General features: G+C 35.3%; 1 protein-coding gene across 20 annotated transcripts in view; it reads right to left on the bottom strand.

Moving 5' to 3' along the window:
* Ralyl (RALY RNA binding protein like) overlaps positions 1–12864 on the bottom strand; it is an 806938-nt gene that overhangs the window by 101172 nt on the left and 692902 nt on the right. For all 20 annotated transcript variants that reach the window (XM_075971526.1, XM_075971521.1, XM_075971520.1 and 17 more), the window contains one exon: positions 6764–6811. In XM_075971526.1, the coding sequence (XP_075827641.1) occupies positions 6764–6811 (48 nt within the window). The remainder of the gene's footprint in view (positions 1–6763; positions 6812–12864) is intronic.

Genomic DNA, 12864 nt, shown 5'->3' with positions numbered 1-12864 from the left:
GGCAGACATGGAAGGCTGGCAGGGAGGCCAAGGACAGTGGCACTGGGTTTTGGTTCTACTCCATGTACTGGCTTTGTGGGAGCCTGGTCTGTTTAGATCCTCACCTTCCTGGACCTGAATGGAGGGGCGAGGACATTGGACTTCCCACAGGGCGGGAGCCCTGACTGCTCTTTGGAGAGGGAAGGGGAGGGGGTATGGGGGGAGGTGAAGGGAGGTAGGAGGAGGGGAGGATGTGAAAATTCGTGATGATGATAATGATAAAAAAGAGGGAAAAAAAGACTAGAGGGAGAGGGAGGGGGTTAGTGGTGGAGCGGGAGGGGAATGGGAGGAGGGGAGAAAGTGGAAATTTTTGAATGGAAATTAAAAAAAAAGGGGGGGGGAAACCTTTGGGCACCTTTGAGTATATCAAAAGTGTAAGGAAGGAATCTGGGCATTACTCTAATGCAAAAACTGCGATATGTGAAATGGAAAGGGTCAGATTCTGGGCTTTGAATTTGGGCTAAAATTTTTAATGCAGAAGGACATAGCAGGGAGGAGAGGACAGCTTAGTTTTTATTTTTATAAAAAATTCACAATATACTCTAAAATAAATTAAATTACTTTATCCTTATAAATAGCATTGCAGTAAGGACAACTCATTTGAAATTATAGGCTGTCAACAAAAATTATAGTAAAGCACAATGGAATAAAAGCAAAATTTCAAAGGTTGCCTAAAGTCATTAATTTTTTTAATTGTCATCGTATTATTTCACTCATTCTTACAACTATATTTTTACACTTTTCCTTTGCGTGTCCTTAGATTTCCCTACTAGTGCTTATTCAGAAAAAAACGTTCTTCTGATACTTGTTTAATGGATAACATTTATTAGGAAGCCACTCATATCTTCCTTTTCCCAAGGTTATTTTTAAATGAATGCTTGAAAAGCCTTCCCCCTACTTGTCAGTGAAATAAATGCAGTAAGAATACTGCTGCAACCCTTAAAATAATTTTGGAGGTTTTATTTTAATTTCATAAACTTTTAAAATTACATTTTTTTGTGTTTGAATAATGTTTGAACAAATGTTTGTGTTGAATAAATGTTTGTGTAAAGCAAACATTTACTTGTTTGCTTTAAATGGAGATTAATACTATTACTTCCCACAAAATGTTAAAAGCTGATCAACTTAATTTTAATATTTACTTGATGAAATGGTCATAGCTTTTCTCTTAGAATAAAGGTATTAATTCATCCCTTATCCTTAAAACAAGTATGTTATATATAAAAGCCACTTAGTGCCATATTAACATAAACATAGCAAGCAAATATGATTTTACTTTGAGAATAATTATTAGTAGGCTTTAACAATAATTGCGTTTTGAGAAAATACATGAACATGACACTGTATCTGTCAACTTTATACAACAAAACAAGCTCTGTCATCTGAGTTTTCCTTTTAGCCATTTCATCCTTATTCACATAACCAAAAGTGCAGGACAGTTACAGACATGCACAAAGGATATGTCTATTTGGTATATTGAAAAGATTTCTCAGCCTTCCTAAATGATCTTCTTCAGATTTATTTGGTATGACGTATTTATTTTTCTAGTAGAAGTTCTACTAAATCAATACCAGTTTGCCAGACTCTTTCATAGTCTTTACTTTTTTTTCATTGATGCTTATATTTTTGTTGATAAAGAGAAAGATTTCAAAATCACAGAAAAGATTGAAGGTTGAAATTTGATATGTGCACACTTTATATCGCAAATTAGTAAATTTTCAGAAACAATTTCAACAACTTATTAATAAATATCCATTTGATCCTAAATTTCCCTTTTGAAATACTTCTTTTTCTACATGAGTCAAACTCATTGTTGCTATGTAGTTACAGCTAACAGCATCTTTAGTAAGGAATAAAAGCTGCTCAGAGGCTGGCTTCTCACCAGGATGTTCTGGAAACATATGCATGACAAACACCCAGAAGACTGACTCTCTTTGTTTATTCCTAGTTCATCCCTAAATTCTACGTTTAGCATGATTGACTGCGGAAACTAGAGTCCACGAAACAAGGTAAACTGCCCACTTTAAGTATAAGTGCTACATACAAATTCAAAACAAATTATTCTTAAAATTCATCAGGATATTGGTGATTTTATTACTTTTATTTTTTAATACTAAACCTCTCTAAAGTTTTGTGCTTCCTTTCCTTCTTGTTCATATGCAAATATTTCTTGACCAAACTTTTAAAAGGCAATTGACTGCAAATTAAAGTGATCATTTCTGCAAGAGTTTTTACTTTAGTGTAATCAACATTGTTATCTGCTTTATTTAATATGTAACATTAAATAATTAAGCAGTATGTCCATCTGATTATTTGAGGTAAAAAGAAAAATCACTAAAATAGTTTAATTCTACTTCTTACTTAATAAGGCTGGAATTTAAATTTTTTTTTCATGAAAGAAAACATAGAGGAGACAATTTTCTCAAAATTAACCTTTTGCCACATAAGCATCTAGATGTCAATTTCCTATCTTCTCATTGCAGACCAGGAGCTTCCCAGACACACACACTATTATTTCTATGCTTGTAAATTAAGACACCATTCTATCACTCGATAATTTAAGTTTGCAAATGAGACAGACAATATTCTTTGGTAACATATTTTCCAGTATAATGAATATATGTTGTATTCTACAGTTGATGCTCAGAAACAACTTAACCTTAACTTTTTTTCATTAACTAAAACCATAGTAACATTTCTTTAGTGCAGCAACACTAGGTCAGAATGTTCCAGCACTGAGCCATGCCCATGTGGAATCATTTTAACAGTGTACAGGTTCTCCTGCTTCCATGTCATTTCTTTTTTCTAACAGTACTTCATTCTTCACCAGCAGTTTTCAATGTACTTGGTGGTTTTTCTGGTGGAACTGAAATGAGGATTGGATTAAGCTTCCAATTTTCCAGAGATTGAAGACATTCTCTGGAGTATTCAGCATACTTGAAGCAAATCTCTTTTTAATTTACTTGGCACCATATGGCTCTCACATTATACAATTGCCTGCACTCAATTCAACCAACTTGTGTTTGAAAAGAAAATGTCACTGAAGGAAGACTGGAAAATAATAATTGAGGTTTGCTTTTATAATAACTCAGGATAATTGTGAGATAAAACTATATATGGTCCAAATGACTCAATTACATTAGGTTGCCTAAACATGAAAATGTTAGATGGCAATGTGAACATCTATGTGTCACTTAAGAAGCTACTGATTCTGAAATGTGACATTCCTTTGGTTATAGGTAGAGTGGTAATTCCCCAAGATCATGTTTCTCCACAGTGAGTATCTGGTTTCCTGTTTTACTCAGTAAGTTTGAAGAATTCAAGATGGAACAAGAAAACGAGCATTTTATTAGGTTTCCTATCATTGTCATCATCAACATCACCCCAGCTTCGTTTGGTTTCTTTACCCCTGTAATCATGATTTATTTCAAAAGGAACAGAAGAATCTAGTTGGCAAAAATGGCAGAATTTGCTTCATTACACTCCCTCAAAGACATCCATATCAGTAGCCTATGTCTCTTCCTCAGAAATCCAGTTCCAGTTCCACAGAAGTACTGTGGAATGGCCTGAGTAGAAATTTGTACTCATAATTTCAGCTCAGCAATGCCTTTATTCTATGGTGGATTTTAATAACAGCAAGTGCCTGCTTCTTACAATTGTTAATTCCATTATGCCAAAATGTTTTTGCTCTTTCAGATTCTTAATTCTTATTTAGTAAGTTTTTTAAAATGTAATTTTCTCTGCTAAACGTAAATAGTGTACATTCTTGCTTTTCTTAACACGGTCTTAGGAATAATAATAGAATGTTCACTCTGCAGATGTGTTGAGCTGTAGATGGAATGCCATTCCAAGGTGTAAGAATGGTCTATAAAGGAAGAACTATTGTGCCACTATCTTATTCCTCATATATATAGACATTGCTACATAAATATCAATATAAGACACACTTATTATTCTTGTTAAAATTGTTAATTTATACTGGCCTTTTTCATTGCTTAAGTACTAAAAACACGCTAGTACTATTGCTAGTTATTTCTTAACTTTATGAGTTAAAAATGATCATGACCAGATAGCAGGTTTTGCAGTATTAAATAACACCTCAATTTGTAGTACTGGACAAGATATTTGGAAAAAGTTCCATAAAAGCACAAGCTGAGAGTAGCTTGAGCAGAATATCTGTGTTTAAATGCTGCCATGCCTCCAGATCTATCTTATCCATCCTTTCTTCCCTGATTAACTTGTGGAATTCTGGGTTTATAAGGGCTTAAGCAACTGATGGCAGATGCTTATGTTTTTCTTGGCCAAGTATTCAAGAAAGGAAAGAGAAACTAATGAGAGAAAGAACACACTTTTCAGATAATCTGTTAGTAAAATAATCATAATGATCTATTGCTCACTTAGAAACCAAGTAGATTGTATATAAGACAAAGAAATAACAGAAAATTGGCTGTTGTTAGCTTTTGTATGCAGTGGAGAGTCTTCAGAGAGCTTCATTCTCCATAATCCTTTTACTATTTATGGTTCTCGGTCCTTGCAAACTAAGGTCTATTTTGCCTTCTGTTTTGGATAACTATTTTTTATAAACAGTAAAATGGATATTTTATATTCTTAACAAAGCTAATTAATTATTCTCGGCATATGTGTGTGTGTTTGTTTGTGTGTGTGTTTGTGTGCATTAGATAGAGGAGGCATATGCCACAATGTATGAGTTGAGGTCAAAGGACAACACTGTGGAGTCAGTCCTTTCTTTCTATTCTCTCCTTCTACCTTTCTGTAGGTCCTGGTTATTGAACAAAAGCTTCCAGGTTTGCACAGCTCCTTTATCTACAGAGCCTACAAGCCCCATATCTTGTCTTTTCTTTAAAAAATGAGACAACTGCAAATTTGATTTTTTTAGAAAAACAGAAATGTATTTCCTACCTTATAAAACAAAGTTCATTTAAGTAGAAATTCATTAAGTATAGAATGGAACAGTAAGAAAAGGGACCAATGGAATGACATTTTGATATCCCATTGAAAAGTATATATCAGAAGAGAATTTATACAGAACAATTAAAACAATGTTTTCCATACTAAAAAAGGTCCAGTGGGAAATAATTATGAAACTATTAAAAGTTAAGGCTTTCAATAAATGTAAGACTATCTCCATACTGTCTATTCTCAGTAGGGGATGGACTTATTTTAATGTTGCCAGATGTAGGCATTGGTTTCAGAGCACATTATTATAAGCTATTAAATGTCAAAAATAAAACAATTTGAGGGAAATATTCTTCAGAACAGCTTTTCCCTACAAGAGAAACTAGAGATAACTGGCTTCATCCAGCTCTGAACTCACTCCCCACACAGGCTCTGGGCTACATTAACCTCACATACAAGTTGGAGCTATTTTTGCTCCCCTGTGAATTCACATGAAGTATGCTGGCATCAGTATGAATTACCAAGCTATGAGTTTACCTCGATCTCTAATGAACAAAAGGACCCTGTGTCTTTAATGAGATTAGTGAGCTGCATAATTTAAGTATACATTATTAGCCAAACACAAGTTAACATCACTATTGTGCTCATGAAGATAGGGAGGCAAACATGATCAGCCTTACACTGCAGAAGGAGCTATAGCTGTTTATAGCATTTAACAAAAGCAGATAATAAATAGAAATAATTGGTGCTTCAAATAACTTTAGAGTCATAACATTGAAAGTAAAATAGAAGCAAAATGTAAATGGACAAATCAAAGAAACAGTTGAGCAAAAAAGTATTAGCATGCTCCTTGAAGACATCCATATGTAGACCCAGTGAAATGAATGAAACGATTCTTGCTGCTATCTATAATGAAAGTGTATATGATGTGAGGAAACAAATGAAGCTATGGGAAAAAGTGATGTTAACCGAGAACTTCATATAGAAAAAACTCGAGGAAAACCTGTGCACAGTTAGGATGAGACACGGACGTTGGTATAACTTCCATAGGAGCCACAGTGGCTCACAGAGCACAAGGCAATGCTTGCTCTTCATCCTAAGTCACCTGATGAAAAAGCACATGTCTGTAATCTAGAATGATTCTGATAAATCTTAGTGAAAGATATGAATCAAATTCTCAAGAGAATTTGTTTTAAATTTGATCAATTATTTTAAAGTATTGTTTTAAAGCATTAAATGATAAATTATTGCAACTTGTCTGTGTACTTTCAGGGCAGAGTCAAATTGTACAGCGCTGTTAAGCTTCTGATTTAAATAAATTCAAAGAATCATAAGAGGAGATGAATTTTAGATTTTGCTGCTCTTCCTTCCTTCCCTCTTTTCTTTCTTCCCTCTTTCCTTCCTTTCATTACTTCATTTCTTCATTCCTTCCTTTCCCTCTCTGCCTCTTTCCCTCTCCTCCCCTCTCTCTCCCCTCTTTCTTTTGGAGCCAAAATAATTCTTACTTTTCATAATTCTAAATCACCAGTTGATCTTGAAAATAATTAGATGGTTAATATGTTGTTCAATACTACCAACAAAATTTCAGGGCTAGCTAACTCTAATGCTCTAATTGCAATATCTACTGCATGTCAAAAATATAACAAAAATAGAAGATGTATCTATGAGACAGTTGTAGAAACTTGACATTTCAAATTTGTCATCACAAAATGTTATTTCATGAATTTAATTAATAGCTTCAGTAAATGAAATGCATAAAATAGAATATAATATAGAGTACAAAGAAAGGGTTGAAAAATTCACATACCGATTGTAGAAATCATCTCTGTAGTAATCATAGTCAAAGACATAACCACTATGGATAGAAAAAAATAATAGTCAGTGTGTGTTTAAGCCATGCTCATTTTAATACTAATTTTTGCTTTTATAATGAGGAATCAATTACTTTATCCCAATATACATTAATATATCTATAAAGGCCATTATAAAATAGTGTTAATTTTCATGTACTTTATCAGACTATCATTACAGTTTGGAATTTTGTCGCATTAACATAGGACCAACACATGCATTTCAGTGAAGAAGCTATAATAGCCTCTGTCTATACAGTGAGAACTGCCTACATCCATGTGGATACTGGTCTTTTGTGAGGCGCTTTTTTTTTTGTTTTTTTTTTTTTTCATGACAGGGTTTCTCTGTGGCTTTGGTTCCTGTCCTGGAACTAGCTCTTGTAGACCAGGCTGGTCTCGAACTCACAGAGATCCGCCTGTCTCTGCCTCCCAAGTGCTGGGATTAAAGGCGTGCGCCACCACCGCCCGGCTTGTGAGGTGCTTTTATGCATTTTTGTTTTAGTCATCAAGACTACTCGTGTATAAGGTAAGTAAACTATTAAATAAATACCCAAGAAGTTTATTGAATTCTTGTCACTAACAATTGACGGGGGGAGGTTAGAGACTGAAATCACATTTTTTGTTTTGTTTTCAATATTCTCAACCATAACAAATCTAAACCCTACTATTTTTGGAATACTTGCAATAATTTTTACTAGCTTTTTGTTAATTTAAATTTTCATTATGGTAAAGCACAGAGAGAATGAAAATTGTCATTTTTAATAGTTTCAGCTACAATTTTAATGTACCATTCAATACATCATTTTAACTATGTCAAGTATTCAATTCAATAGCATTAAAAGAATTCTCAAAGTTGTGTAAAGGTCATCATTGTCTCATGAATTTCTCTGTAGTAGCAAACATTCTGTTCCCTACCTGCTTCTGCCTTAATCATCTCTACTCCACATTCTGTCTGTAGAACTGCCTACTTTAGGTACCTCATGAATTGTAAATCACAGTTATGCATCATATAATTACATAATCATAGCTTTATGATTTATTTCTCTTAGTATCCTTTAAAACTTATCAATTATGTACTAGATATGAGAGTTGTATTTTTTCTTTCCTTTTTTTTTTTGAATTTTTTCAAGACAAGGTTTCTCTGTAGCTTTCATGCCTATCCTGGAACTAGCTCTTGTAGACCTGGCTGGCCTCTAACTCGCAGAGATCCACCTGCCTCTGCCTCCCCCATGCTGGGATTAAAGGCGTGCGCCACCACTGCCCAACTGAGTTGTATTCTTTTCTAAGTTTGACTGTTACAACAAATTTTGTTTATTATTTTTCTGATAAATACTAAGAGTTTCTCTAATGTTTTTCTGGTAAATAATGATGCCGTGATATTTTGTGCGGATTATCAACTTACTTGCTTTCATTTTTCTTGTGTGTATACATAAAAGACAAATTATTTGATTTACATTAAAATTTAGTGTTTAACTGATTGAAGAACCTCTTATGAGAGAAGGGTAATTTTATATTTCTAATCAACATAACCATCATTTATTTTATAACTATTCTTAAACCATGAATGCTGAGAACCCTTATTGATGGGATTTTAATTCTTGCTGTTAAGAACAATGTATGCATGCCTCCTCAAACTTACAACAAAGAGAAGGAAAAGGCTGGACATGGCATATCTAGTCTAAGACAGTTCTGTCTGCAGTGGGGCCTAATACTGCACAGGGTGTGCCAGTTGAAGTTCTGATAAGTTAAAGAAAAATCTAGTTCACACAAGTATCTAATTAGATTACACAATTCTTATTTCTGGTCACAGGAATGCCATATCTATTTCTACAAACCCAGAGGACAAATGCAGTCATTGTCTATAAAATAATATTGTCTAAAGAGTAAAAAACAAAACAAAAAACTTCACCATTTTTGTTTGTACAGATTATTAAAGTGGCACGGTGTGTGCTATAGTTTATATCTCTTACATAGACATGTATGTATTGTTGGCTACCACCAAACTCTGGGCATACATGTCTTCTGGAACGTTCCAAATCCAACAATGCATAAAATACAGTGACCTTTTCTCAAAACTTGATAAAGAACATGCCATCAAAAACCAAATGAGGCACATGTTTTCAGAAGTTTTAATTTCTACGTATGACTAAATTTCAATCTGGTTGTATCAACATGATCTCAATTTCCTGTCAGTTTCTTTGAAGTTCAGTCAGGTTCCCTCTGGATTCTGCACCCCTGAGTTCTGGTTTTGCTTTAGGAAACTTAAGTGGCCAATATGTGTGTATGCCTCTAAGATATAAATGCAAAATTCTCCTAGCTTCACACCTGAAGAGCAGTTTCCTTTTAAAGGACTGTAATCTGGTTATCTTTTGCTTTAAAGTTACTATCCACTTATGAGTGAGTATGTAGCATGTTTGTTTTTCTGGGTCTGGGTTATGTCACTCAGGATAAATGTTTTCTAGTTGCATCCATTTGCTTACAAATATTATGATGTCATTGTTTTTTACTGCTGAGTAATATTGTTGTGTAAATGTGCCACACTTTCTTCATCCATTCTTCAGTTGAGAGTCATCCAAATTGTTTACAGGTTCTGGTCATCACAAGTAATGCTGCTATGAATAGTGTTTACAGGTTCTGGTCATCACAAGTAATGCTGCTATGAATAGTTGAGCAGGTGTTCTTATGGTATGATTGAATATCCTTAGAGTATATGCCCAAGAGTGGTAATACTGAGTCTTGAGATGGATTGATTCCCAAATTTCTAAGAAACTGACATATTGTTTTCCAAACTGGCTATACACATTTGCACTCCCACAAACAAAGGAGGAGTGCTCTTCTTCCTCCACATTCTCTCCAACATAAGACATCATTAGTGTTTTGGTTTCTTTTTGTGGTCGTATTGTTTTAGCTAGAAGTTTTATTAAACAGATATGGAGAGTAGACTGCCTTGTCTTGTTCCTGATTTTAGTGAAAACGCTTTGAGTTTCTCTCCATTTAATTTAATATTAAGTTGTTGCATTTAAATAAGGGCAACAAAAACAATATATTTAAGAATATATGAAAAAGCCTCCATACTCCCCTATCCAAACTTCCTTTATCCCAATCATCCTGTTTCCCCAAGTTCCCCCATCCTCCCCTTCTCACTTTTCTCTCCCCATCTCCCCTTACCCCCATCCCACCCCACCCCCAAAATCCCAATTTTCTCCCCTGCAATTTTGTCTACTTCCCATAGCCAAGAGGATAACGATATGTTTTTCCTTGGGTTCACCTTCTTATTTAGCTCCTTTAGGTTCACCAATTGTAGACTCCGTGACCCTTATTTATGGCTAGAAACCAATTATGAGTGAGTACATCCCATGTTCATCTTTTTGGGTCTGGGTTACCTCACTCAGGATAGTGTTTTCTATTTCCATCCATTTGCATGCAAAATTCGAGAAGTCATTGTTTTTTACTGCAGCGTAGTACTCTAATGTGTATATATTCCACACTTCCTTCATCCATTCTTCCATTGAAGGGCATCTAGGTTGTTTCCAGGTTCTGGCTATTACAAATAATAGTGCTATGAACATAGTTGAACAAATGCTCTTGTCATATGATAGGGCATCTCTTGGGTATATCCCAAGAGTGGTATTGCTGGGTCCAGGGGTAGGTTGATCCCAAATTTCCTGAGAAACAGAAACACTGATTTCCAAAGTGGTTGCACAAGATTGCACAATTCTTAGTTAAGGGAGCCACCTTAGGGTTGGCAAGAGACTTGAACCTAGAGTGGCTCCAAGGCGATGTCCCCAGTTAGTTCCTTGGGCAGCTGAGGATAGGGAGCCTGAAATGACCCTATCCTATAGCAATACTGACGAATATCTTGCATACCACCATAAAACCTTCATCTGGGGATGGATGGAGATAGAGACAGAGACCCACATTGGAGCACTAGACTGAGCTCCCAAGGTCCCAATGAGGAGCAGAAGGAGGGACAAGATGAGCAAGGAAATCAGGACCACGAGGGGTGCACCCACCCACCGAGACAGTGGGGCTGATCTATTGGGAGCTCACCAAGGCCAGCTGGACTGTGACTGAAAAAGCATGGGATAAAACCGGTCCCTCTGAACATGGCGAACAATGAGGGCTGATGAGAAGCCAAGGACAATGGCATGGGGTTTTGATCCTACTTCATGTTCTGGCTTTGTGGGAGCCTAGCCAGTTTGGATGTTCACCTTCCTAGACATGGACGGAGTGGGGAGGACCTAGGACTTTCCACAGGGCAGGGAACCCTGATGGCTCTTTGGACTGGAGAGGGAGGGGGAGAGGAGTGGGGGGAGGGAGAGAAGCTTGGGAGGAGGGGGAGGGAAATGGGAGACTGGGAGGGGGAAACTTTTTTTTTTCATTTTCTCAATAAAAAAAATTCATCTAAAAAATGAAAATAAAGATGCTTTTATTCATATAAAAAAAAAGAAAAAGCCTCAAATATGCTTAGGTTTTTAGGTCAGATGCAATGTCACAGCCTGTACTGCTCAGAGTGTGCTTACCATGTTTAGAAACAAGGCTGCATTGAGGTCACATGATACTACACAGGTCAATGCTTTCAAAATATCTTCAGCTTACACATTTGCTTTTTCATTATTATGTTTTCAGAAATCTACTCTTGCCAGAGAAAGAGTATATTGGCAGTTTTTTTTTTTACATTTTTTCTAATAGTCTTTTTTATATTATCCCACCATGGAGAGTTTAATTATAAGAGTAATCTATGGTGCAATGGGCAATTGATTAAGAAATTATTAACATGACACTAAAGATTATACTCATGTGCTTAACACATTTAGAAAACGTTCCGATATATTAAGAACTTTCTGGAAATGGAAAGTGTAAGGGAGGGAAGATTTTGTTTTTATCATTTGCTGTTTAAATTACTATGTCCAAACTGGTTACTTTTTGGTCCATCCTGACTGTAAGGGACATGTGTATGATTATAAGTTAAAGAATCCTAAACTGTGTGATCATCATGTCGGGCCACCTGCCATCATGATCTCAATTTTACTTGTCAAAGTTAAAATGAGTAGAATGCACAGATAGACCTGACCTACTATGTCTACGTTTGTCTTAGTTGTTTGGCTTTAGAGGCAGTGCCAGAGTGGTTACTGAGTTTCTGATCTAGAGGACCCCTCTAGATTTCTGAGAATAAATAGGGATCCCAAGATTTGAAAGGTTAATTCCAGCAACCCTGGGTCTTCTCCCTTAAGTTTTCAGAACATTCCTATTACCATTCTCCATCTTTCTTCCTCTTACTAGACAATTTGGCTTTTGTTCGTTTGTTTTTTTATAAAGTCCATCCTCTCAGTACACTGTGGGAACCTCTATTTAAAACTACCTGTCAAATGACAGCAATTAACTTTGCAAAGAATTTTACATATCATAGAATCATGTCGCAGAAAAATTTGGTCTTTTAGCCATCTAGCCCACAACCTTTTATTTATTTTTTATGTTAATAAAGGTGAGGCATTGCTATGCTGATAAACTAATCTATTTAGCCCATAATACAAAACCCTTCTTTCATTTTTTAAAACAAATAGTTTGTAGTAACCATGCAATCTCAGAAGCTACTGGAAACATAATGGTAGTGAGTTACATGTTTAGGACACTCTCAAAGAAGAAAGTAAAAATAAGAAATGCAAAGGCTTTGTTCAGACCCTGGTCACTATAGCAGGTAAGAGATAATATAAAGAGATGGTATAGAGTATTTAGCATGAAAAAGTATGTCATGTTGCTTACTCTAAAATCAGATATTTATTCTACTTGCAATTGTAACTTTATTCCAAATCTTTAGATTTCCTCAAATTTTATGGAAAGTCAGAATTGTAAATGCAAGTGCCTATGCTCATACAGACAAGACTAAGTGAGAACCAAATAACTTTCTTGTAATTTCATTTAAACTTTTTCATTTATAGAGAAGTCACAACTAATTGAGTTTTACAATATATGCAATCAAGTTTAATCCTTTTGAATTCATAAAACCAGTTTCATTTGAATGTACTAATAAGCACAGGATTCTCTTTTTCTTTCCTCA

Source organism: Microtus pennsylvanicus, chromosome 5, assembly GCF_037038515.1.
Source record: "Microtus pennsylvanicus isolate mMicPen1 chromosome 5, mMicPen1.hap1, whole genome shotgun sequence".
In the NCBI taxonomy this organism is placed as follows: Eukaryota; Metazoa; Chordata; class Mammalia; order Rodentia; family Cricetidae; genus Microtus; species Microtus pennsylvanicus.
This window is presented reverse-complemented; position numbering and strand designations above follow the sequence as displayed.